Source organism: Festucalex cinctus, chromosome 4 (assembly GCF_051991245.1).
Source record: "Festucalex cinctus isolate MCC-2025b chromosome 4, RoL_Fcin_1.0, whole genome shotgun sequence".
Lineage (NCBI taxonomy): Eukaryota > Metazoa > Chordata > Actinopteri > Syngnathiformes > Syngnathidae > Festucalex > Festucalex cinctus.
In genome coordinates, this window is record NC_135414.1 from 23722052 (window position 1) to 23749083 (window position 27032).

The 27032-nt window shown below is 39.7% G+C and overlaps 1 protein-coding gene across 3 annotated transcripts in view; it reads left to right on the top strand.

Moving 5' to 3' along the window:
* The first annotated feature begins 851 nt into the window (after window positions 1-851).
* Window positions 852-27032, top strand: part of igdcc4 (immunoglobulin superfamily, DCC subclass, member 4) — a 61842-nt gene continuing 35661 nt past the window's right edge. For all 3 annotated transcript variants that reach the window (XM_077519782.1, XM_077519783.1, XM_077519784.1), the window contains exon 1: window positions 852-1324. In XM_077519782.1, coding sequence (XP_077375908.1) covers window positions 1258-1324 — 67 coding nt within the window. In that variant the 5' untranslated portion in view covers window positions 852-1257. The remainder of the gene's footprint in view (window positions 1325-27032) is intronic.

The following is a 27032-nucleotide window of genomic DNA, read 5'->3' on the forward strand; positions in this document are numbered from 1 at the left end:
CCCTCAGCACTCAGCCACTGATTGATTGGGATGCACACCACTCCTCCTCTTCCTTTTTTTCTGCCCAATCTTGGAAGAAGAAAAAGAAGAAGCGTGCATGCCCTTCTTGAGCTTTTTTTTTATTTTTTATTATTATTTCTCACACCGGTGATATTTACTGATAAATTGATATATGAGTAATTAATTGAAGATGATCAAAAGGTATCATGTAGCCATCATCATTGGGGACATGAGGAGCAGCAATTCATGTGAAAGTGAGAGCACAAGTTGAGGGTGTTTGTTGGTAAGAGGGGGTGCGCCGACTCTCCAGGGACATTTAAGGGGTGCGAGCCACAATATTTGCAAAAGAAAGGAAAAACGCACCCATTTCTAGGGTGTGTGCGGTGATTGTGCTGTGTCAACTCCATCATAAGTTGACGACCAGATGTGTGGCTTTAAATATATAAGCAGACGATTTTGTGGGTGATTTTGGTAAGAGGGAGTGCGCCAAATATGACAAAAAGTATAAAAGACTGGTGGGAAAGGCACGTTATCTTTTTTTAGGGTGTGAGTGGACGTGGGGGGGTGCACCAATTTGAAGGGGTGCATGCTTGAAAGGTTTATTATTATTATTATTATTATTATTATTATTATTATTATTATTATTGTTATTATTATTATTATTATTGTTATTGTTATTATTGTTATTATTGTTATTATTATTGTTATTATTATTATTATTATTATTATGCTTGCTCGGCTGGATTTTCATCCAGCCAGCAGGCAATAAGTCAGTGTCTGGCAGCGTGCACGCCCCCCCAACCCCCGAGCCCCCCCACGCACGATCACGAGTGCGTGCGTGAAGCGTGTGTGTGCTTGTGTGTGGAGCAGCAAGCAAGGCACACACACACTAGCACCAGCACACACACCACCACCACCACCACACGCCACTCTTCAACATTGGCTGGTAACATGGCGTTGACTCGCCGAGGGACACAACGGCTCTTCCACCCGCGCTGGTGTTATTGTTGTTGTTGGGACTACTAGAAAAGAGTGGGATTAAGGGTGCGGGTTGGGGGGGCTTTAGCGTGGGGTGAGTCTCTCTTAAAACAACAACAACAACAACAAAAACAAAAAAAGCGCGAAGACAATAGCAGACTGACCACCCGCGGGCAAAAAGAAAATGCATCGCATGTGGCTGTGACGGCGAGTAGACACGGACGAGGAGACCCACGCTACCCCACTGGTGGACCCCCCCTCCCCACTAAAAGGCTGTACATGGCGGTGGAGAGCACCCCTTGGCTCATTTGTGTCCTTTTGCTCTTTTGCGCTCCGTCCAAGGAAGGTAAATACAACATTTTCATCCATGCTTTTCCTATTACGATTTGTCTTTTAAGTGCGAGTGCATGTAGGGAGGGGGGCGCGGGGGGTGTTCATGGCTCATGTGCACCTTGCACCGTGCAGGACAATACGCTCATTACTGGACAGGACTCTCAATACTCGTAGCGCTGTTCAGTGTTTATTGTGTGTCCCGTACAAGAGTTGCCTGCAAAAAGAGCAGCGAGTGAGCTTCCAAAGCAGGATTTGGCCAAGTTTGACATAAATTTTGTTGAACGGACTCACTCACTAGTAGTAGAGACACACTCGTGTGTCATATATTAGATTTGACTAGTTCTGTTCCTTGTTTGTTTATTGTTGGGGGGTGGGGACAACTTAATGACATATACAAGTAGTTATTTCACCACGATAGAGGTGACCAAAAAAACAACAACAACAAAACAAAACCACTGATTCAACTCATGCAGGCTACTTTAGTAAAAGTAAAAAAAAAGTACAGACTCTAAATTGTACCTACAGTAAGTGCAAAAGTAGAAATGCATTTTACTTCAATACTTTTGTTTAAAATGCATCAATAAACTAGTTTGTTTGTTTGTTTAAGACTATATTTATTGTAATTTGAAAGTGCACTAATTATAGTAGAGTACAGAATGGGTAACTTCTCATACTCCTTACTTGGGTATAAGGACAGATATTTGAGTTAAAAAAAAAGCCTTCTGTGGACAAGAGTAGTTATTGTCATTTGAAAATAGAGTAACTACACAATAATTAGTCCAGATAGCTGTGTAAAATAGTAATATGTGGTATTAAATAAAAGTAAAATTGTTCACTATATTTGCCCAACTTCTGCTTAAGTGTGTCGAGTTCACCGTCAACATGCAGAGCTCACATCTTAAGAATGTCTTTCGTGTTTCTGTCACTTGTTGCTAGATTGCTAGTTTATTGAGGCCCCTTAAGTTAAAAAAAAAAAAAAAAAAAAGTCATCAACTTAAATTTTTGGTTTTGAAACGCAAAACCAGATGTTGATGTGGACCGAATAATGACGTTCACGATTGGATCACTGCTCTGTGTTAACTATAAATGTCACGGTATTACGGCAAAACAAAAGCAGCATGATCATGCGGTTGTTTTTGATGTGTTGGACAACATGCAGTGTTGTGTGGAGTCCAGTCAATAGCTTCTGCATGAGATTTCAGCAGGAACACTCAAATACAAATCTTGAAAGGTCACTAAGATTTTTTTTTCTCCATTAGTTAAGGTCGGTCAGACCACGTGATCGAACTGTGATATTTAATTAAAAAAAATACTGAATGACTACAGGGGCGGCACGGTGACTGAGTGGTTAGCACGTCCACCTCCCAGTTCTGAGGACTCGGGTTCGAGTCCAGGCTCCGGCCTTCCTGGGTGGAGTTTGCATGTTCTCCCCGTGCCTGCGTGGATTTTCTGCGGGTACTCCGGTCTCCTCTCACATTCCAAAGACATACATGGCTGTTTAATTACACGCTCCAAATTGTGTGCCCTGCGATTGGCTGGCAACCAGTCCAGGGTGTACCCCGCCTACTGCCCAAAGCTAGCGGAGATAGGCTCCAGCACCCCCCGCGACCCTTGTGACGAAGAAGCGGTCAAGGCAATGGATGGATGGATGGATGGATGGATGACTACATCACTAGCCAGTACTTTAGTGTGTCTACTTGTTGTGGAATCTAAACAAAGATTGTGTCCATCACTTCAGTCATACATTTTTTTTTTATTTCTCTATCTTCCCGTGCTTACTCAAATCCACTTTAAGTGACCACTTTTGCTTTGTTGTTGTTGTTGTGTCATATATGTAACGCAAATCCTGCTTGCAGCTTGAAACGACAATTTCAGTGTGTTTATATTTGTTGTTCTTACCTCGGAATTTCGAATCTCTGTCGGTAAGATTGGAACTCTTCATCACAGCTATTGCCTCGTGAGCAATGCAAACGATTTCAATTGCCAATGTTCACTTTCCACTTGTCTTTCAACGGCAAACTTAGAATACAGCACTTTCACGCAATCTTGGTTCCCACAGCTGTCACAGCAAGCGTCAGTGAAAGTTGGTAATTGCACTTCCAGCAGTGAACTCAGTGACCCGCTAAAAGGCTGTCTTGTGTATCGTTGGCATGGAGACAAGTCCTGGTGTACATGTGATGACCCAACTGAAACGCGTAGTGAAGGAAAATGCTTTTTAATTCGGGGAAGGTGTGGCAGGCGGCCACCTCGTGCACTGCCAGTGCTACTATTACTACTCCCGATCTCGTCAGACCACAGAAAGGGTCATAGATAAGATGCAGCCTGCATCCTACAAATAGTGCATTCAACAGCCCTACAGGGTACGTTAGTGTAGATTTCAGCTTTAGGGGCCGAAATTAACTTCTTTTGTTCCCTTTATGTGGAGCTGCAGTGTTGAATAAATTGCTCAGCCAGTTTGATATGATACAAAGCAGTTTGTTCTCCGCTGCTCACTCTGGAGGTGTGAGTCGGAAAGGTGTGGAGGGGGGGGGGGGGGTCAACGGAGCGCTTGATGCGAGCATACATGCTGGGTCTTTTGTTGGAATCCCTCTGAGGGCTGACATTGAGAGACGTGGCAGCGGCGGTTGCGAGTGACGAACCGTGCGCAGGAAAATTCTGCCCACACGGGTGACGAGTGGGTGAAGGAATGGCCGTCTTAAACAAAAGACCCGCGCAGGATATCGGCGTACAACGGCACAAATGCGAGCTGCGATTCAAAGTTGCGCAACATGTCTGGTGGTGAAGTGGCTGCGGATTTGTTGTCTTATTTATAGAGGTAAAACAGACCCACTTGAACTTGTCAGTTCAAGATGCTTGTGTCACTTTGGAGGATTTTTCCAAGAAAGGTTCCACAGGTCACTGATGGTTTTATGATGTTTTCCATGTTTGTCTCCACCATCACACCCGATTCACGATCAGGATCGTTATCAGGCTTCTGCAAAGCTTGCTGATGAGCTGATCATTAGATTCAGCTGCGCTGAAGGAGGGAGACGTGGAAAACAGGCTGGATAGGGGCTCTCGAGGACCGGACTTGGGCACCACTGATCTAAAGGATTATTCGATTATCAAAAATAATTATTGACTATTTTGTTAATCGATTATTTGTTTCAACACAGAGATCAAATACACAGTCCAGAATTGGTCGGCAACCTTTGCGAAACTGAGAGCTACGTCTTGGGTGCTGAAGGCCTTTGAAAATAAATAACAAATTTGCTCAAATTGCCTTTAATTACAGTGTTACAGCACAGTGTGGCAAATGCCACATGACCAAATTCAGAAAACAGGTGAGCCGTGCTTGGTCATTTCCTCAGCCCTGAGCAGCTGTGATGTTGCTTTCTGTCGACAGCAAGTGGCAAAATGGCCGTCTCCTGAAATGGAGAAGAACGGGAGGATTTTACTTTTTCATTTATTTTCCACAAACACAATTCTATATTTCGTGTTTACACTAGTGAGGGTGCATCTTATTCAAAACATGTTCTAGGTTGACTATCTTTTTAAAGCCAAAGGAAAGCACAACACAGAAAGTTAATCTTTGATGCTAGCAGCAAGAAGTTCTATTGACCTGGTATGATGACCTGGGATGTCATGATAATGGCAATATCGTGATATCGTGATATTAAAACTGCCACAATATCGTCGTCGTCATGTTCACAATATTCAAAAGGAACACATCTGTTAAAAAAAAGTCAGGTTGATTTCCATTTGTGCAGTTCTAGCAACCACTAGTGGCTAGTTTATTAGTGCAGTTTAATTTTCATTAGGGATGTTTTGGCCTTCTATGTTTAAAATCTATACTAATTGTCAGATGAAGGGGAACCTAATTTGCTTGTGAAGCGATCAATGTGTGCTTGCATTAGCAAGTAAGTGCCTCAATATTTTTATTAGCGATTGTAGGTGGTTTATATGCATTGCTGGTATGTACAAAAGCACAATATTGTGCTTTTTTTTTTAGTATGAGCAATCTTTTTTTTTACAATATTGGGATCTCTTTTTAAATATCGCCAACACCCCCACAATATCGTGATAATTATCGTATCGTGACCTTCATTTTGTGATAATATCGTATCGTGATGTTTGGATATCGTTTACATCCCCGATGATGACACAACAGCCGTTTTTCTTAATGTGCAGTCTCGTCGTGCGTCGAGGTCGTCTTGTCTTTCTCTCCCGTTCAAGGACTTTGCCAAAGACCTTGTTGTTCTCGACTCTGAGCACATTTGTTGGACCAACGTGACAGGTTGCTTTCATTTGAACCAAGACTGATTGAAGTGATCCATGAATCATGCAGACTAGTTTACCTAACTGCGAAGTCTTATCAGAAAGCTATTTTTTTTTTTGCGTCATCATGGGGAATTTCATTAATGTGACTTCAGGGTTATGTTGTGTAATTGCGTAATGAATTTTATTACTGTGTAAGCCTAATATGTTTCCGAGATTGGTCACGATTATTAGACTTATAATTTGATGGGCACAAATAGTTTTCCCAAACTTGAAAAAAATTGTGATTTACATGCCTCATCAACATTTTTGAAAATGTTGAGTATTTCAAATCTACATTGGCGAAATCTAGTATCTGCTTGGTTTCCAGTTTGAACAAGCGGTTCAAGTGAGAAAACAAATAAAAGCGGACTCTAAGGCCAACCTTGTCTTGAGGACCTAAAAATAGCAAATGACAAAGAACATATTAGACCCATTTTTCTCGAATACAGACCACAAGTAGGACCATTTGAAACGCTCGAAACATTCAAACGCTTTCATTGCGTCCAAGGACAACACTGCTGCTAGAATTAGGGGTGCACCGATCACAATTTTCCGGCCGATCACCGATCCCCGATCTTTTAAAAAGTCTGACCTGCCGATCCCGAATATTGCCGATACCGATTTTTTTCATTACAAGCAGCATATACCTTCAGTGTTCCAATCTTGTTTTATAGGAAAACATTGAACAATATCGACGAAATTAAACAAACGGGTTGTTTTAACTGCACGTGAAGTGGTTCTCTCAAATAAAAATGAAACTCTTATTAATCATTTCAGGAAAAGAGGGTAGTGGCTGACTTTTTCAGACCTCTGAGGATGGAGAAGAAATTGGTGGAAAAGATCGGCTTCTGTTTAATAGATCGGCCGATCACCGATCTTCCAAAATTAAGGAAATCGGGGCCGATAAATCGGCCGGCCGATCGATCGGTGCACCCCTAGCTAGAATGCTAGAAATAAACATGGAAAGAAATGGCTATGATTTAGCAAAGTTAGCAATATATACAGTACATGTAACAGAAGGACATATTCATACAGAATAATATTCTGCCAGCCATGAATATCTTTTTTTTTCCTGCCCATACCTATTGAACAGCATTTACTGTTACATAACAAAGTAAAATTGTATCAGAATTTAATTGCCCGCTTCTCCGATCCCTTTTAAAATATTTAAGTTGACCAATAAATTGTACTGTCGTCAAATTTCCATTCATTGCTAACATACCAACAACAGGGGCTCATTGAGATTGAATGGGGTGAGGTTCAAAAAACAAAACAGCTCATCACTTTGTATGTACCAGTACAACTTCAGGTACATATTTGGCAATGATGAAAAGAAGGCTTAAGTTTTTACCTGTTGATTTGAGCATAAAGACTTTTAGCTCTGAGCCGCCATTTCCTTTGTTTTGATTCGCTCACATTTGCAGTACTGTCATCCATTCATTTTCTATACATTCACATGAGTTATGCAGCCATGTATCATGATCCATTTAGAAAGCTTAAACATCCCACTAGACTGAACCTAAAACCGATCTGTCAGTTGAGATAGAGGAAAAGTCTAAACCAGGCATGAGGCGGCTCTTTTGAAGTTGTGTCCCGCCAGGTATTGAACAGAATCCAGGAAGTATGTGAAGGCATTGATGTGGTGCAAACATTGGAGTAGATTCTCGAGAGTGTTTTTGAACATCATAGAGGATACTTCTGTAGAATCGTGTTTGCCGATGCGCTCTGCATGCACAACTGCACTGATCCGCGCAGTGTATGTATGCATAGCATATAAAGTGTTGCCTGCACGATTCAGAATACTTTTATTGTCCACATTTCTCCACTGTCCAGATCAAATGAGCGGATTGTACTTTTGTCTCCCGTGCGCCTTTTGTGGGGTTGACAACCGGGTGCAAGAACGAGTCGGAGGCGGTGGGGTTTGTGTGGGAACTCGAGGGGGGTGATTTTGGGACAGAGATGAATCGGCGGGAGAAACTGGCGGGGCGAATTAGAGGGCAAGGGCCACAGCTAGATCCACAAACAAAGACCTTGTTTTGTCCGTTCTAATGATCACAGGCAAATATGTCAACTTCATTTAACACGTTATGAGCACATGAAAGGGAGGAAAGCGCCCCCTGTGCCTTTGTTTCTACTGCGCCCCGCAAATTCTACAATTTGGATTTAGACCAACTGTTTCATTAAAGATGCTTTTTTTCCCCCTTCCTTCTACAATAATTCCTACAACTGTATGTCTGTGACCAGCATTAATAAAACTGTCCCAAGCAGAGCAGAACCCAGAATGCTGAAAAAAGTGAGTGCTCATGAAGACAACAAAAACATTTTCACTCATAGAAGCAGTACTTCGCGCACATCACTGGGTGTATGTGGGACATGGACGCATGACCATACCACAAACATTCCCCACCGCCAACACGTTCACAATGTTAATCAGTAACAAGCATGTTCCGTTTATAAAGTAATGCTGTAAATTAACTTTAATCTGCACAGCCAACAAAACTCCATGCAGCTCTGCTTACCCATTAGCTTTGATCAAGTGAATTTTCTTATCAGTTAATTGTATTTATTTTGGTATTGCTGTATGATCTTACAGATTAAGGAATTTCAATAGTCATTTGAGAATTGCAATTTATACAGAGTGACCTTTTTTTTTTTTTTTTTTTAAATCTTGCACTTGACAAATGGGAAATTAAAGGTCAAATATAATTAATCTCAATGGCAAACTGTCATCGATTGTGTTTGACCTTCAAGGTACCAATAATGTGTGTGCATGGAGTCCATTCAGCACAGTTGTTAATAGAAACCTGACTCATTTCATCCATTAAGCGAAACTGCAGCACAGCAACTGGTTGTGTCGTGCTGTCATGTTCCCAAAGAAATATAATTTCCTGCTAGTGTTAATAGCACTTTAATCCACAATTTCAGTGTGAGAGTTCACATCTCATTAAACAGCTCCAGAGTCATCGTCTTTCTTTTTCTTTTTTTTTCCTTCCCAGGGTTGATTAAGCTGGCAGGATTCTTTTCTATAGTGTTCAGCAACTTGCGCACATAATTTAACAGTGCTCCCGCTGTTGGTCACTGAGCGTAGATATGATGTCCTGATTTAACGGGTACTTTACATTCCTCCTGTGTCAGCAATCTGACACTGTCCTCTCACTCAGTTATCATGCATGTTTGGAAGATTCCCTCTTGCCAAATGAAAAACCGTTGCAGTCTGGCATGACATTCGCTTGTATTTTTTTAAGTATTATTTTTGGGCTTTTTGCCTCTCCATTCTAAAGAGTATGAAAACATTCGACTCGGAACTGTCCAACGATGCTGGTCGTAGCAAAAAGGAGTTCAAAACTTTAAAAAAAATAAAATAAATTCAAATGTTCATCTGTAATAACAATGGTGAATTATCAAATTTAACCACCAATGACTACAACTACAATTTGTCATAATTTAGCGTCATCAAACACTCTAGTATTTTCGTGTGCTGGAGGTTGGATCCCAAAGTGCAGACACAAATAAGGTTTTAACTATTTATTCACATCGAGAATCGTAGAACAAACTTGACTAGACGAGAAACAAAGAGAGTTGCACAGAGGGCAGAAAGTAATAATCCGGCGAAACACACACGATTCTCAGACTGCACCAACAGACAGTGAATTGATCTGATTGGTTGTAGCAAGTAAAGGACTAAAGAACAAAATCACAGGTCCAGACATCACCTAAAGGATTAAAGATTGACATCACATAGCCTAAAACTATTTGAAACTAGAAGATGGTTATATGATGGTTACATCAGTTCAAAACAGACACTTGTTATATCAGTACAAAACAGACACTTGACCTCACGGTCGGGGACCCAACTTAACAGGTCATGAAGTCAAACTTAACCCTGGCGTGACCCCAGACATGACAAGTATACGTGCTTAAAATTTGGTAGTAACTGGGAAAAGAAAATCTTGGAGAAGTTCATGTTTAAAGACCACAAGAAATAATTAAAATGACACAAATGAAAATTTAATGAACCAAAAAAAGAGTAAACATGGCAGGGGAACCTGATGTGGGAACCCTACGGGGAAGGGTTCCTGACGTTTTTTTTTTTTTTTTTTTTTTTTTGTAGATCTACTCATGGTAGACATGTCAGTCGGTAAAAACTAGGGGTGGGTTTGAATAAAAAAAAAAAGTGATTAATTGAGATCAAATTACATCATATGGATTTTTGTTTTCATAGCCCGATAGGGATTCATAAAGTGATTTTAATTTCTTTTTCCTCATGATTTCATAAGGAAATAGAAATTTAAAGCCCTAAATGTTTTTTTTTTTGTATTTTGCTTTTTTTCTTGAAATTTGCAGTTTTCTGGTCTGGTTTGATGAGTTTTTTTTTTTTGTGTGGGTATACTCATGACAGACGATAGATGGGGGTTGAATTTTCAAAACTTTCTGAGGTACGTCTTTGAAAATGGCCAGAATGACCCTCAAGCGGCAGCTATTCATGATTCCATTATGCTTTGTGAAACAAATTTCGAAACACACCTTGAGAATGTTTCTGAGTAGGAAAAAAAATAAAACCTCAGCATTTTTACTAATTTGTCTTGAAAATGTAATATTGTTGTTAAACGCAGACTTTCCATGGTGCTGAATAGTACGTACATACCCTGTCAGTCCTGCAGAAGACAAAGACTTGACAAATGCATTGTGTTTAAGTATGGCAGATGCAAACTATGTGTCATGTGCATCTTACAGATGTTCAAAATTGCACCATTCCCAGCGCACAGACGGTAATCAGAATCAACTCATCCTGGCTTATTGTGACTTTTTTTTTTTTTTTATCTTCCCTCCCCTACTGAGTATCATAAATAAAAATGCAATCAAGAAGGAAGAGTTGTTATCAAACCAGGACAGCCAACCTGCTGTCAACAACATGCTGAGAATCCATTTTAGCGCCTGATGAATCTGCCGTCTCCGGCAGAGTTTGACGAGAGCGCCGTAACGCGCAAGGTCAGGGTGACGTGGCCGATGTGTCGGCGGCAGAGGGTATTTGTAGGCTGGCTTGTTACGCGTTTGACCCTGCTCAGTATATACACAGAATAGACAGATGATGCACCACACAGGTTTATTATGTGCCTGCTTTATCGCTGCTATTATATATATATATATATATATATATATATATATATATATATATACATATTAGGGGTGTGAATTGCCTAGTACCTGACGATTCGATTCGTATCACGATTCATAGGTCACGATTCGAATCGATACCGATTAATCCCGATACGAATTTATAAGTCGATTGTTGCGATTTTTTTTATTTTTTATTTTTTTTTATTTAGAAAATCCTAATCAGTAAATTTGTACAGTGTAAGATTTGTATGAAAATGTATCATTTATTTATCTGAAACTTCAATCTTATAAAGGTTGTTATCTGTTTCATGTTTGAACAGCATTAAAATAAAAATATTAAGGCATAATGTTCCATTAATATAACATTCTTCCATGCTTAAGGTGTGAACCTTAAGACGTTTTGGTGAATATTTTCCCATCAAAAATGGATATTTAAAAATCGATTCGGCCGCCTATTGAATCGATTGGAGAATTGCACGATGTAATATCGCGATATATATATATTAGGGGTGTCACGATTCGCCAACTCCACGATTCGATTTAAATTTCGATTTTGGGGTCACGATTCGATTTTTTTTTCGATTTTTTTTTTTTTTTTTTTTTTTCCGCTCCCCCACTTTATAACACAGAGGCATATGCTTCTGTAGGCTAAGGCTAGTCTATGATCATTGGTTCTATTCATTGTACAGTAAATCTTATTTCAAAAGATCGGCTACATATAGGTGATGCAATTTCCATATTATTTTTGTGTAAATTTATGTAATATATGATAATTGACATTAGGCAGGAATGATCAAATTCAAAGAATTTATTTACAATATAAAGTTAACCGTCTTGTTCTTACTGAAGTGTAAAATAAAAAATAAAAAAACAAAAACAAAAAGTCACAGTGGGTGCCTGCCATCTATTGACTGTTTTTGGTTACAACAGTGTGCTGTGCGTTCCTCTTAAAATAATGTGCAATGTGCAACAACAACAAAAAATATATTGTATCCAAAGTCATGGAACAAATACAGCCTGAACAAACTATATCCCAACATTTACAGTTGCTGGGCATACTGTAGCGTGGTTCAAGTACACTAATTAAATGTTTGAATCCAGCGTTTTCCAAGGCTGCAGGTCTGCTGCTATAAATAGACCTATGGATCTGGCGTTTCGCGCGAGCTGAAGTGTGTGGAAGTTTCACTGTAAATGAGGATGAAATAGTTGGTTGGACGGTTGTTTTCCCACTTCTAGTTGAATTTGATAAATCTAAATCTTTGTGATGCCTGCGTAAATGTCCCGTCATGTTTGTCGTGTTTCCCGTTGTTACGGCTGGCGGCTCGGGCCCGCCGCCGGCTCCGCTCCCCTCGTATGTATGTGTGTGTTTGTGTCGGCTGGTGCCCGTATAATGGTACTTCAGTTTGAATGCGCCAGCGCGACACTCTGATTGGAGGACTGTGCCAGCGCGACACTCCGATTGGACGACTGTGCCAGCGCGACACTCCGATTGGACGACTGTGCCAGCGCGACGCTATTGTGTATCCGTGTATTATACCCCTATTGGTTATTGTTGTTTCTCCTCCGTTCTGTCAGTTCTGTCAAATGCGGTTATTATTTGTTCACCTTCCACTTTCACTCCCTTGTCAAACCCCTGCCTGAAATTTCAATTAAAACTACTCAGATGTTAAAGTCGACCCGTGTTTATCTACTCTATATTTTCTGTTATTGTGTTACTTCCCTTCCCCTTGACGAGCCGGGCGTAACACCGTGGCCGAGTACAGTACGCGCACATAGCATATCTTGCAACTGTGGTCTTTTTATCGACAACGTGAACGTTGTCGACATAACTCACCGGGAACGCAAAATGTTTCCAAACTGGTGACGAGAGAAGCGGGAGCGGCTTGAAGCACCATTGCTGTGTCTGTCCGCGCTTGCCATCATGACTGCAGGAGAAGTCAGCTAACAAGTGCCGTTAGCTAGTAGCTGAATGGCTGCGTCTCATTTGCTTTCCTGGGAGGTGGCGGTGGCGGTGGCGGCGGTGGCGGCGGGCGCGGGGGGGGGGGGGGGGGGGGGGGGGCAACGAATCGTGTGTCCTCTCTTCTATTTCGATGCTCGAAATCGTGACGTAATTTCGATCGATTTCGATAAAAAATCGAAATCGTGACACCCTTAATATATATATATATATATATATATATATATATTTTTTTTTAAACTATTTATATTTGTTATTTTAAGGATTGAAGTGTCTGTGTTAGGTTCATTTTGTCCGTGTGTCCGTCCCTCAAAGACACACTCCGGAACCCTTTGAAAATTCAGTCCACAGCGTTGCTTTTACTTCCCAACATGACATGTGGCATGTCTATTATGATTAGACCCACATTTCAAAAAGATACTGGATGTCTGACATTTTGGCTTGAAGCAGCTCTTTTAGGGACATTTTTGGTCATTTCCAGATGTCCTTCAAAAACGACCAGTAGAACGTTTGGAAAATTCAGCACTCAGAGTCAGTTTCACCTAGCAACATGAAATTTAATAGGTAGGTACTCTATCATAAATGACCTTCTTTTAGCATATCAATCCTTGCAGATCCTCAAGTCTTCTGGACTTTTAATTATTCCTCAGGTGAGAACCAAAACAAACGGTGAAGCTACATTTCTTCATTATCTGGTTTATCTATATGATGTCAAATTAGTCGATAATTGCCAATAATTATCGGCCAATTTCTTTATTATCTAGTTCATCTATATGACGTCAAATTGGTCGATAATTGCTGATAAATATCGGCCACCGATATTATTGTGCATCCCTAAGTAAAACCAGTACTGTAGTGTGGATTATTAATCAACAACATTTGTACAATTATGCAGTGAGTTGAAGCTACAATAATCAAAATTTCAGTACTGTAGAGATATGCAAAATAGGCACACCTCCGCAAAAAGCCTCTCTGGAATTTGGAGTCAACTCTTTCGGGAGTTAATGGCAAGAGAGAAGAAACTATTGGAATGTCAGCTAGCTTTTGTGTGAATAGTTTAATAGCACCTACCTGAGAGAAGAAGCTGGAAAGAGGTGGTGACCAGGATGTGGAGGGTAGTCAACATCATGCTGTCCTTTATAGCCAGCAAACTAGTTGATTGAATGAACTGCAGTCTTTTGACTTACTTGTCTTGAGGCACGATTGAGCAATACACAAGTGATAGAATTGTGATCGATCAACCAATAGATTAATTGATTATATCCATGTTAGTCACTGATTGTGTAGTCGTTCATTTACCTTACTATCTGTTCCCACTCCGTGACAGTGTAAATATGACTGAGAATTACTTTGAAAAAAATGATTCATTTCATAATGGCACAAGTGGATACGAAGAGTGCTGTAATTCTTTATCTTTTATGTGTTTTGACCGCAGAAGGTTAGATACCTTTGATTAAAGCACTTGGAAGCTGCTTTAATTTATGGGGAAAAAGGCATAATTTGAAAAATGTAGTAATTTTCCTCAATACAAGTGTCAAGGTTGTGGTCCACCCTCTCCACATCACTGCGCACTTAATGTGCTGTTTTTTTCCCCCGCCGTGCTTTCGAAGTACCTCTGCTCCGGAATGAAGTATCACGCTATTATACATTGTTGATGTTTATCTATTAAAAAAAACAAAAACTAATAAAACAAAACAAAATGCTGTTATTCCTCCCAATGGTCCACAAGGTCAGACCTTGTCAAGTCCGGCGGCTTGTTCGTACGTAAGTTTGGAAGGAAAATTACCATACGGGATTCCTGCAGCTTAAGTGACCCTGCGCAACGTGAAGCACGGCGGTGGGAGGGAAAGAGGGCAGTTTGAGTCAACCATTTATTCCACATGCTGCACCAAGCAGAGTATTTTGGGGCAAAGTCCACTTTGGATGGGGATGGGGACACAGGATATTTTCATTATGCAGGGCATAATGAAATGTGGAGTTATTTCATCATGATCATGTGACTCAAACTTTGCGTTACGTAGTCAAGAAAATTTCATTAAGATATAAACATTTAACACCATAAAAATCTATATAACAAGAAATGTTTTTCTTTGTTTTTGCGGAGCAGTTTTGGGAATCAATGACTACATTTGAGGAGCAACTTTATAATTTTGAGGAGCTGTTTTTATTTTTTGCAAGTATCATGAAGCAATACATTGAATGAGGGTTTATTTTTATATAATCAAGTGTTTTTTATTTCTTACATTCACATTGTGTATAACAGCAAATGGTGCACATTGAAAAAAGAAAACAAAAACCTACTACAATGTAATTTTGGAACATTTACCTCAAAAGTCAAAATCAAAACTCATGATTCTATTGTGAAAACCAAAAAATAATATTCCTGATTAGGGGTGTGAATTGCCTAGTACCTGACGATTCGATTCGTATCACGATTCACAGGTCACGATTCGATTCGATACCGATTAATCCCGATACGAATGGTCACGATTCGATACCGATTAATCCCGATATGAATTTATAAGTCGATTGTTGCGATTTTTTTTCATTCATATTTAGAAAATACTAATCAGTAAGCTTGTAGAGTGTAAGATTTATATGAAAATGTATTATTTATTTATCTGAAATTTCAGTCTTATAGAGGTTGTAATCTGTTTCATGTTTGAACAGCATTAAAATAAAAATATTAAGGCTTAATGTGCCGTTCATATAACATTCTTCCATGCTCAAGGTGTGAATCCTAAAAAAAAAAAAAAAAAAAAAAAAAAAAAAATAAAAAAAAAAAAAAAATAAATAAAAAAAAAAAATAAAAAATAAAAAAATCGATTCTGCCGATTATTGAATCTATTCGAGAATCGCGCGATGTAGTATCGCGATATATCGCCGAATCGATTTTTTTTTTTAACACCCCTATTCCTGATATTATATTATATTATACTATTTGTATGCTGTATTAATGTACTGTTAGGCCACTCCTGCTGACGTTCAGCGTGATGTATCATAATTCATTTCTGGTTCTGTTTAGCGAGTAGTTGAGTTAGTAGTTTCCTCTGGGGTCGACACTTAGTAATTTGCCTGGTATTTTGTTGTTATAAATTAGATGTTCTCTGCTTTAATGTGCTAACAGCCAAACAAGACATCTGTAAAAAGTGGAGTTGATCCCCCCAAGCACTTAATTCTGTTGTTAAACATGCTAGCTGTGTCAGCCTTAGGTTAGCTAAACAATTAGTATCTGGATTCCTTATCTTTCTCATCCCTTCATGAGAACGATATTTGTCAGATGTGAAGCTTCACCGCCATGGGGGTGACGATTACTGACTCAGGAGCGAGCGAGTTTGCAATGTTTTTAGCTACACTAGTAGCCAGCGAAGCTTGTTGCTAGCTAGCTGGTTGTGGCGAAAGGAGTACCAAGCTTGCCTCGACCGCCTATGACCCCTACAAAGGTGACGTTGCGGCAACATTAACATGCGTGCGTATTGTTGAACAGTAAAAACTCTTCAGTGTTGCTATTCAATGTGTTTTGATGAAGCACAAATTACAAATTTTGACCCGCAAACTGATGCGAAACCACTTATTTCGAGCGTTGTATAAAACACTTTCATTTAATTAATTCATTTCATTAGCTTTAGTTTTTTTTTAAATGAATTTCATTTATTCACTGTTAAAATGTATTTATTTATTTTGCCCCTAGCTGTATAATTTGTGCATAAATGTTTTTAAAATGCACATTCATTCACTTAATTATTGCCACAATTTGTTACTGTCTATGTTAACTTTTATGACATACCTAAGAAAAATATTACTTCCGTACATTAAAATTCATAGAGCTCAATTTCATAGTACTCAACAAGATAGAGTCGGACGTGCTCCATTCCTCCTGAGACTTAAATATGAGCACGTCGGACAGCGCTGCCTGAGGAATAGTCCGTTACACATTAGTGGTAAATTAGGTATGTTTGCGTGTGTGTGCGTGTGTTTACAGAAGCGCGTGTGCCTGCAATCTTTTGTGTAACCGAGGGGGCATCAGCTGTGATTTGTCAGTGCACCTTGAATCCATCCCTTGAGAGTCCATTCTAAATTAGGGTGTGTATTATTTAAAGGTGCCCCCGGCTGACTTTCATTCGGATGCGCTCGTGTGGTGAATATGTTGATTATTGTAACCTTGATTTATTTTTTTATTTATTTTAGATATAATAGTCCTCTGTGTGCGCATTTTTAGCCCGTCATGGAATTAGTCATACATCTATTTTCTATTAGCACAGAATTCAAACGACTTTATTATACAGTACATTTCTCTAATGGTAAGAATTGCAAAGTGATGTGATGCTTATTTTTTTCCGCCGTCAGTCCAAAGCCCGCTTTACATTTTCTACAGTTTAAGTGGATACCTGGTGTGACGCAATGCATTCATAGGACGTGCAGTAATTTTCCTCAACAAATTGCTGAAGAAAATAATGGCAATAAAAATGGTAAAAGGCATGATAGAATGTGCCATTTGGCCCTCGCTTGGTACAGGAAGTGTTCACACGTGGATGGATGGATGGATGGATGGATGGATGGATAGATAGATAGATAGATGGATAGATAGATAGATAGATAGATAGATAGATAGATAGATAGATAGATAGATAGATAGATAGATAGATAGATAGATAGATAGATAGATAGATAGATAGATAGATAGATAGATAGATAGATAGATAGATAGATAAGATAGAATGACACTCGTTTGCCTCAAGTAATTGGTCAGTCCCAACAGTGATCTGAATTTATGAGTGAGAGAAGCACACACACACTTCATGTTTGCTTTGATTTTAGCATCAGCATTTCTAGAAGCACAGCCAGTAAAATTGCCTTCTTCTTCTTGGTTGTTTTTGAAGGTCAGCAAAGCAATCCTTTGAAAGGGCGCTTCCAATACCTGCACGACCTCAGTGATACAGTAATGACTCTTGTCACTGACGAAAATGTATTTGAATATTTGAATTGAAAAAAAACACATGTCATTGGCTTACTTGGTTGCAAATTTGATTTAGTTTTTTTTAATGGAGTCCTAACATAAGTAATATGTTCTGGTGATTCATACTTGGAAGTTGATTGTGATTTACAGTGCATATTTTCTCCCAAGATTTGTGTTAATTCCAAATTGTATTAGCTCAGGGACATTCAACATTTTAGGTTCCATTGTAACCTTAACCCCCTAACAGTAATCCTTACGTGGTTCTTGTCAAATAATGGTTGACAAAAAGACAAAGAATGAGTCAAGTAAATGCAAGATGAGGTATGCAAAGCTCTTCCATGATGTCATGCTTTATGGGATGGTGGCTGGAGCTTTGAAATTTTGTGTGATTTGCGTTCAAATTCCGAATTTCACAGTTTTGGAGACGTTAAGTTTGGTGTTTATTGTAACCTATTGGAATGCTGTTTCAATTGTCCTCAGGGACATTCAACTTTTGGGGATCCATTATCCTAATTATCCATCCATCCATCCATTTTCTTGACCGCTTATTCCTCACAAGGGTCGCGGGGGCTGCTGGCGCCTATCTCAGCTGGCTCTGGGCAGTAGGCGGGGGACACCCTGGACTGGTTGCCAACCAATCACAGGGCACACGGAGACGAACAACCATCCACACACACGCACAAGCACACCTAGGGACAATTCGGAGCGCCCAATTAACCTGCCATGCATGTCTTTGGAATGTGGGAGGAGACCGGAGTACCCGGAGAAGACCCACGCGGGCACGGGGAGAACATGCAAACTCCACCCAGGAAGGTCCGAGCCTGGACTCGAACCGGAGACCTCAGAACTGGGAAGCGGACGTGCTAACCACTCGACTACCGTGCCGCCCTATCCTAATTATATAAACCCTAAAACCTACGTCAAATCCCTAATTTATGGAGTCCACATTGATTTTTTTTTATTGATTTTTTTAAATTTTCAACTTCATTTCCTTTTTTTTTTTTATTTATTTTTTTTATTTATTATTATTATTTTTTAAAACTTCTATGCAATATTGGTTTATGGTTAAAAAGGAATAGCTGGTTCATGGCTAAGAACGAATATTTTTATGTTAATCTGCTGTCTCCAGCCAGAGTGAAATTGCAAATGAGGATCTCTTGCCTTACCTGGATAAGTAATGCTTCCATAAATAAATAGCTTTTAATCCATGTAGGTCTTACTCACATCCTTATTTTAAAGCCTGGCTATCATTTCACTGACGTGGTGGTCATACTTAGTTGAGCTGAGGTCGCCTTTTACGTGCTTCTCATAGGGTTTGAGTGAGGTCATGCTGCACGAATGCCTCCCCCGCTGCTGTGATCCGCCTTACATGGCAGCTTGGAGACGTTTCGATTTTCTGATCTCGTCTCCCGTCGCGGTCTTACAGATCTTTACCTCAGTTGGGGTTATTGAATAGATAGCGGGAAGAAAAATGTTTAACTCGTTTCGGAGAAATGTTCGCTTTCCCCTGACACCGCATATCCGGGTGTTAATGTGATATAATTTGGGGAATTGAGTTTGGATTTATATGTGTCTCATATTACTGTGGTACTGTCAAGTTGTAGAAAAGTTCAACAAATCCATCAGCCACTCATTTTCTTTTGCGCTTTGCGCTTTTGCGCTTACCTCCCCAATGCATCTAGTTGTTGCTCACAGTTGAAACTCAGTTGCTAACCAAAACAGCAGCACTTGCTGACGAAAGAACATGTAAAAAAAGCCTTTTTTAATGAACACTAATAATGTTTGCTTTACAAGATCATTTTATCTCTGACAAGAAGTTGAAATATTGTTTTTTTCGAGTTATCTAGGCATTTGAGGTTTGTCCTTGAAGTGCAATTAATACACGATTGGATATTGACCTAATATCCCGAGAAGGGCTCCAGCAATATTTTGAGCAAAGACCTTGTTAATAAAGTCGTTCTCATTCTAAACTCAAACTTGAATTCCCGTCTCCTTGGATTCATTCGTTTAAATAGCAAAGAAAGAAAAGCAATATTTGTACGAGTGGAAATCTTTTCATTTGGTATTTGACATCTCCCTGCCTTGTTCTCCTCATATCATCTTACACACAAAGACGGTTTTGTATTTGTATTTGTATAGTGGAGCTGTGTTTACAGCAAGTACATATCACTTAGTCGTCATCTTATGAAATATCATTGTTGCCTATGACCAAGGCCAAAACACGTTTAGTTATATAAATCCTTTTTTCCATGTTCTAACGCTCCTCTTCAGTATTTATTGTATGCGCTGTACTAATGTGTATTTGTCAAACAACCTTATTCACTCGCCTTCAATTGCTGCATCGCGCATATAGGCTACAGTAGGTATGCTGTATTTGTATAGTGGAGCTGATAGTGGGGTGATTGAAACTGATAATTTCGTTGTGGCTTTTTAATTAAGTGATTCAACAGTGGTTGCAACTTTACAGCTTAAATCTTTGACCAAAACTTTATAGTAGAACCAAAATGTCTTGTCTTTGCATGGAATTTTGCCCAGTGGGGATTTCATTTTTACTGTGCAGCCCGTTTTGAACCCCCCAAAAAATGGCGTCAGAGGGCACATCATCTCCAGCGATTGGGAAAGAATGTGTAATAATGCAGTGTAAACGATAATATAAGAACCACCACATTCACTCCCAGAAATAAACTATTATAGTATTGGAAGATGATACACATAAGTTATGAGTTTTTTTTTTGTATAGCTTTATAGGAGTATAAATGTACACTATTACACTTAAAAGGAGAGTTGTAAAGCCCTTTTCACACTGCAATTGTTCATTGTGAAAGAGTGGCAAAACAACAATGGCAACGGCGTTCTGGTTGCCAGCCCTCTTTGAAAGTGCTGAGTCTGCTGATGTAGCTTACAAGGAAGTAAAAACGTAGACTTTGCTGCTGGTTAGACAAGATTCATCTTCCATTGCTTTACCTACTGTGGGTCGAATAAATCTTGGTCACTTGTGACACATGTTTTAAGGGGGGGGAAATATGTTACACGACCACCAAAATCTTCAGATTTACTGTAAAAAAAAACAAAAAACTTTTATACTGTACTTTAAGGACAGATTTTTGGGAGGGCTGGTGATTACAGAGCAGAGCACAGAACATTATCCTGCTATTCCAAAACACCTGTATATACATCTGCATAGATGACAAAACCAGGTCAAGAAAGTGAAAACCCTGCCAGAGTTCGGCTTTATCCACAAGTGCTTCTCATAATGACCTCGTTTACCTGCAAGCAGCTACAAGCACCTGTAGCCAAAGCCAACCTGTGGTTTTTACTTTCTGGACCTGGATTTCCCATCTCTGTGTGTCTGTCAATCTGGACAGTGGACAAAATACTGCATACCTCAAAGGATGTGCAATCCTGGTTCTTCTCGACATCAAGTAGATGCATTCTGGACCAGATGGAGAGTGTTTTTTGTTTTTTGTTTTTTTTCCTAGCTGCATTCTGGACCAGATGGAGAGTGTTTTTTGTTTTTTTTCCCAGACAAATGATAATTTTTATTAGGGTTGCAAACGGGAGGGAAATTTCTTAGAAATGGGAGATTACGATGGCTAATTTTAGAAATATTCCAAATTGAAAATTTACCGTGGGAATTGTGAGAGTAAATGGAAATGAATGGGAGTTTATTATTTGGAATTAATTGGTAATTGTGTGTAATTTAATGGAAAGGTATCATATTCCAGGATGAATAGTTTTACCTTAAATAGATACCAAACGGTGGTACATTATAAAATAAAAAAAAAAAAAAAGAATTTGTTGAGTGGTTAGCTCGTCCGCCTCACAGTTCTGAGGACTCCGGTTTGAGTCCAGGCTCCAGCCTTCCTGGGTGGAGTGTGCCCGCGTGGGTCTTCTCCGGGTACTCCGGTCTCCTCCCACATTCCAAAGACATGCTTGGCAGGTTAATTGGGCGCTCCGAATTGTCCCTAGTTGTGCTTGTGTGTGTGGATGGTTGTTCATCTCTGTGTGCCCTGCGATTGGCTGGCAACCAGTCCAGGGTGTCCCCCGCCTACTGCCCAGAGCCAGCTGAGATAGGCGCCAGCACCCCCACGACCCTTGTGAGGTGGTCAAGAAAATGGATGTATGTATGTTGTTAAAAGGGCCATTCATTTCCCCAAACTATAACCATATTTAAGTTCTCTACTAAGGACCAAACTTTCATTTATTTCCACAAATTTCTTCTTCTTCCTTTGGAAGGTTTCCAGTGTTGAAAATTCACAGAGCACAAATTCACAGAGTACAAAAGCAAACAATTAAGACTCTTAGCTGGCCCAAGGTAGGATCTGCTTTGTCTTTGTGTCACTGTACCTACCGTATATTTCTAACTGAAAAAAAATGTCAGTGAATACCATAGTGAGTACCATAGCCGCCTCCTCAAGTACACTGAAACCTAAAAATACATGACATCTCTGCATTTTTTTTCCGCTACATGTCAAATGATACAGCAGCCTCTTCCTTGCTTTTCCTTCCGATCTCGCTTCTATCTTACAAAGCTTCACCAAGCAAACAATTGAATTGCACATGCGGTGCTAGAACCATATGCGCTCGACATTGACTACCCTGACATTCACACACCCGCATTTAGCTGCAAGGAATTATTTTATTTTATTTATTTATTTATTTATTTTCCTGGGGAGTAAGACACTTAAATGAGCATGGCCAGAGCCTGATATAAAGTAATGACTTGGGAATTAGTTATTTGTACAGGAGGAGCTCAGCTGCAGGTGGTCACGCGCATGCAGATGCAATACTGTGAATAATAAAAGTGGAAATGTTGATCCGTCACTGCTATACGTTCCCTAGTGGCGCATTCGGCATGTCACACCGCAGCCTCATTTATCATTCTGGGGCGAGATGCACGGAGGCATTATTAAGTCCGTGCATGTCACCTCGGTGAGCAGCAACAAGAAGGAGAAGAGGTGGATTCGTCCTTTTTGAATCTATGCTCATATGTTTTCGCTTATCTTTGTAACTCGTATACCCCTTTGGGGCTTTTTATTAAATACATTTAAATGTCAGTTTTACCTACTGCATATTCATTAGGTTTGCTACCTTTGCTGGATAATCACTGATCAGGTCTAAATTAGTTTGAGCATGACTTTTCGGTGCTTGTCATGGCCATGAGGAGGCCCCATGCTTCTGGGAGGCCCCCCATTCAAGAGGGGCCCCGCCTCTCTGTGATTGGCTGACGCCAGGCAGGCATGAATGAGCACTGTACATAGAGCAGGAGGTATGAAGGAGGGCAGCGGTACTCCCCCCACACCCTCATTCTTTAGCTTCCCCTCTGTCCACTTACGTTCTGGTTCCCACACACATCCACTCAATGGGGATGCATGAGCCCGCCACAGTTTGAGCACATCAGAATGTGCCCTTCCGCAAGGCATAAGTAGGCCAATTAATTACTCAGATGACATAAAATACATGCTGTGTGGTGTGCTGCACACGTAAAATCAGCCTTGTGTTTCATTACGCAATCCATGGTTAACCGTCAGGGGTTTGCAGCGTTTTCAAGAAGGTTGTATTTGTCAACGAGGATGACTATTTCACTCATTTTATGTGTGGCTCAAGCCAAGGGATAACCCATGACATTTCCATCCATGGTGTCATTCCTCGATCTTTCATTAGTTTTCCTTTGTTCTCAGGGCATTGAATTGATCGCAACTTGACTGCTCTGTTTGTCTTAGAAGACGGTTCGCCTCTCATTCGACCAGTCGTCATTAGTTTATACACACCCCAACCACGAATGGTACAATTCTTTTGGAATGCAAAAACCCCCCCCAAAAAAACCCCCAACAACATTCATTTGTAAAAAGGTAGTTGAGCTGCCTCTGCAGTCACTGGGGACGGTGTTTTTGTTGTTTGTTGCAAGAACTGATGAAGGTGATGAGGTGATGACGATAGAGGCTAAATATCTTAAAGCAATCAATTCAATGGCCTGAAAATGAATGAGAATATCCACAACCATCTTTTTCGCTAATTCTACATTTACTCTGCAGGTCTTTTCCATACCTGATTTTTAAACCGGAGCAACTTTCAAGTGGCTAGTAATTGATATCTGAATTTTAAGCTAGAGCAGTGAAGCAAGTGCAGAAGAAATTTTCGTCAGCATTCGACTAGCTGCATTCTGAGCCAGCTAGAGAGTCTATAGAGGTTTTTCGCAGCGCCCTGATTAGTTTCAGTACACCCATTTGCTACAACAAAAGCAAAAATCACAATACACTTAATTCTATCGTAGTTTACAGCATATAAAGGAATAAAGAGTGTTAAACACAGTTAATATTTTGATTACCACCCTGTATTTGTGTCACCAGCAAGAAACAAAGTGCTTCTAAAACATGCAAACAAAGAACACGAGTACTTGGAAAAGTGTCTAATTTTTTTCATGCAGTATGCACTGCCAGTCGGATTGGTCATCTTTGAGAGTGTAAGATGTTCTTCGTGGCGACTCCCAGCAGTTGTCGACGTGTTCGCGGGAAGATGAGTCGCTGTGAGAAGCGCATTGAAGTTTCGTCATGGGAGGAAATGCAGCTGGAATGTCTGTGCTCCTGATAGGGCAGCTGTTCACATTGTTGAGTGAATCATAGCCTCACAGCGACTTCAGGGGAAACATTCACTCCTCTGTTTGGAGCGTTGCAGATCCAACAAGATCCAACACAGGAGCGAAGATTGGATGTTTTTATAGACGAAAAGTTTTGAGTGCCATGAGTTAGTACAAAAGATACATAATTGTCCATCCATTTATTTAATTTTTATTTATTTATTTGGTAACAGTCCTCATCAGGGTGAGAGGAGTCTATCCTAGCAGACTTTGGGGAAGACTGGTCGCAACATTACAAATTATGTCATTTTACTTATATACAAAACATTGTTGAATTGAGGCTAAGGTTAACATTTTGGTCTGACCTGGATAGAAATGATTAAAAGATGCCAAATGTGAAATAATCACCAAAATTAGGGTGATCAGATGTCCCGTTTTACTGAGACAGTGCGTCTCAGTTTTGAGCCTAATTTGTCTGTTAAATTCTTTTCTATTTACTTTCACATATATACGTTTACATTATCATTCTCATCTAATCGCTAACAGGCACGTTTTCGTCATACGGAAACTAGAACTACTTCCTGCTTCTTTGTATAGGAACCATGGGAAATGTATTTCTACTAGCCTAATGCGGTCAGACCCAACCCAAGGTGAGCTTCTCTGGCAGTATATTTCCATTGTTACAATGCGGGAGCATCACGAGGTAAACAACACAATTTGTTTGGCGCTGTTGAACTGTCAACCAAGATAGCATTTAGCATTAGCTAAAGTAATGTCAATTAATAAAACAACCACTGGTCACCAGGTTGACTAGGGATTAAAATTTTTTATGTTGAGAATTGATTGTATTTTTGATTTTAAGTAATATTGTAGTGTCCTGGTTTTTAACTTTCAAAATCTGGTCACACTAGCTACATGCCCTACTAGCTACTCATCGTTTAATCACCGTAGTTAGCGTTTAAACCTAAAGCTAATGTCTTTACTTTTGGTCCTTAATATCAAAATGATTAAAAGAGCAACACGTTATGGAAGTTAACTTGCTACTTGGCAAACTGGCAGACCCGATGTCTTAACATAAAAGCAAAGCTGTTTAAAGTGCTAATGGTGAATATTTGAAGCCATCTTGATGTGCTTGAAATCACTGCACACATTAGGTATGGTTCCACTTTAGAGGCTTGCCGAAACCTGAGCTTTGGTCTCGCCTGGGGTCACTGGGGGGGGTCCATGGGTTGTGTGTTAACAGTGAGCCTGACCCAGTGGAATATTCACTTGGCAGTGTCACTCTCATTGAACTACCCCCCGCACCTTCCTCCCAGTTTCTCTTTGGTTTCTGCTTCCTAAAACCTTTTGAAGAACTCGAGTCATTAACAGAAAGGGACTAACTATCACAACACTTTTAACTTACAGATTATTTGTGTCATTTTATGAAAATTTGACTTGCAACCGAAACAGCTGTGTTACATAGCCACTCCGTATTGGGAGGAATGCTGAATTTCATGTAAAAGTAGTATAAAATATTTGCGTGAATACATTTTATGATCATCTTCATAACAGTAGTTTGTCACATGTCCTTGTGTCTTTTATTCATTTTCAGAAAACTTTATTTAACCTGTGGGACAATTAAGAGAGGCACACTTATATGGACGAGATAAGGTTTGTCTTATATTGAGCCTTTTTGAGTCTTTACAGCCACCATCCATACTTATCAGCCGCTCCCTATAAATTCGGCCTAGCACCAAGTAACTTCCACATTGGTACCCATTTTACTAGTGAGGTTTAACAATGAATAAATCAGCATTTATTTTGTCAATGCAATTTCAATTATTCCATTTGGGATGAAAATTAAACACACACACACACACATTTATATATATATATATATATATATATATATATATATATATATATATATATATATATATATATATATATATATATATATATATATATATTTTGCCTTTACCTAGTTTTTTGATTCAGCGATATCTTGTTACAATTTGGTTATCTACAAACTTGTTGGCACAGTGCCATTAGAATAATTCATTACAGATTTGCTAAAGTGCACCGTGCCCTTTTTTAGCAATTCCTCTCTTGTTGAGTGTAAAATGGCCAAATGAGTCCTTAAGGGACCCCCACCATTCTGCACCCGCCTCGCCACTGCGCTGTATCCTTGAGGGATGCTGGCACTTATCGAGAGGGTATACATGCACTTTAATGGCTTTGTTAACCAATATACTGCTTGTGTGTGTGTGTGTGTGTGGTTTTCTTATATTCACAAAATCAGGGCATATAAAGCTTTCTGGAATGTACGTGTGAATATGCAGTGTTTGAGCCCCAGGTGGTTTCTAGTAGGGCATGTCAATCACAGTATGTTATCTAGGTTAAACAGTGCTCTTTTTATTGGTCTTATTTAACATGATACACTTACTCTAGGACAATAAGTATTTGACAGTTACTTCGTATGATTTTATATTTATATACCACCACCATGGATTTGACTAGCAAAACCACATTTTCAGGAAAAAAGACCAAGCAAAAGTTGTGGAGGTTGCTTTGACGGCCTCAGTTTCTGGCACATTCTCTTTCTGTTTCGTCACGTACTGCCCATAACACATATAGGCCTTTTTCCAAGTTCTCATTGAGCTGGGTAATGGTTGTTTTAATGACTTAATGAGACCTTATTACTGCATTTGGAATGGGGATGAGGAGCCATGGAGTGTTGTACAAGATCGTATGCGCCTCTGAAATCCTCTTTCGATGAGTGCCCTGGGTTGAGTTTGGAATGATGCATGTACTGCATATGTTGTCTCCAT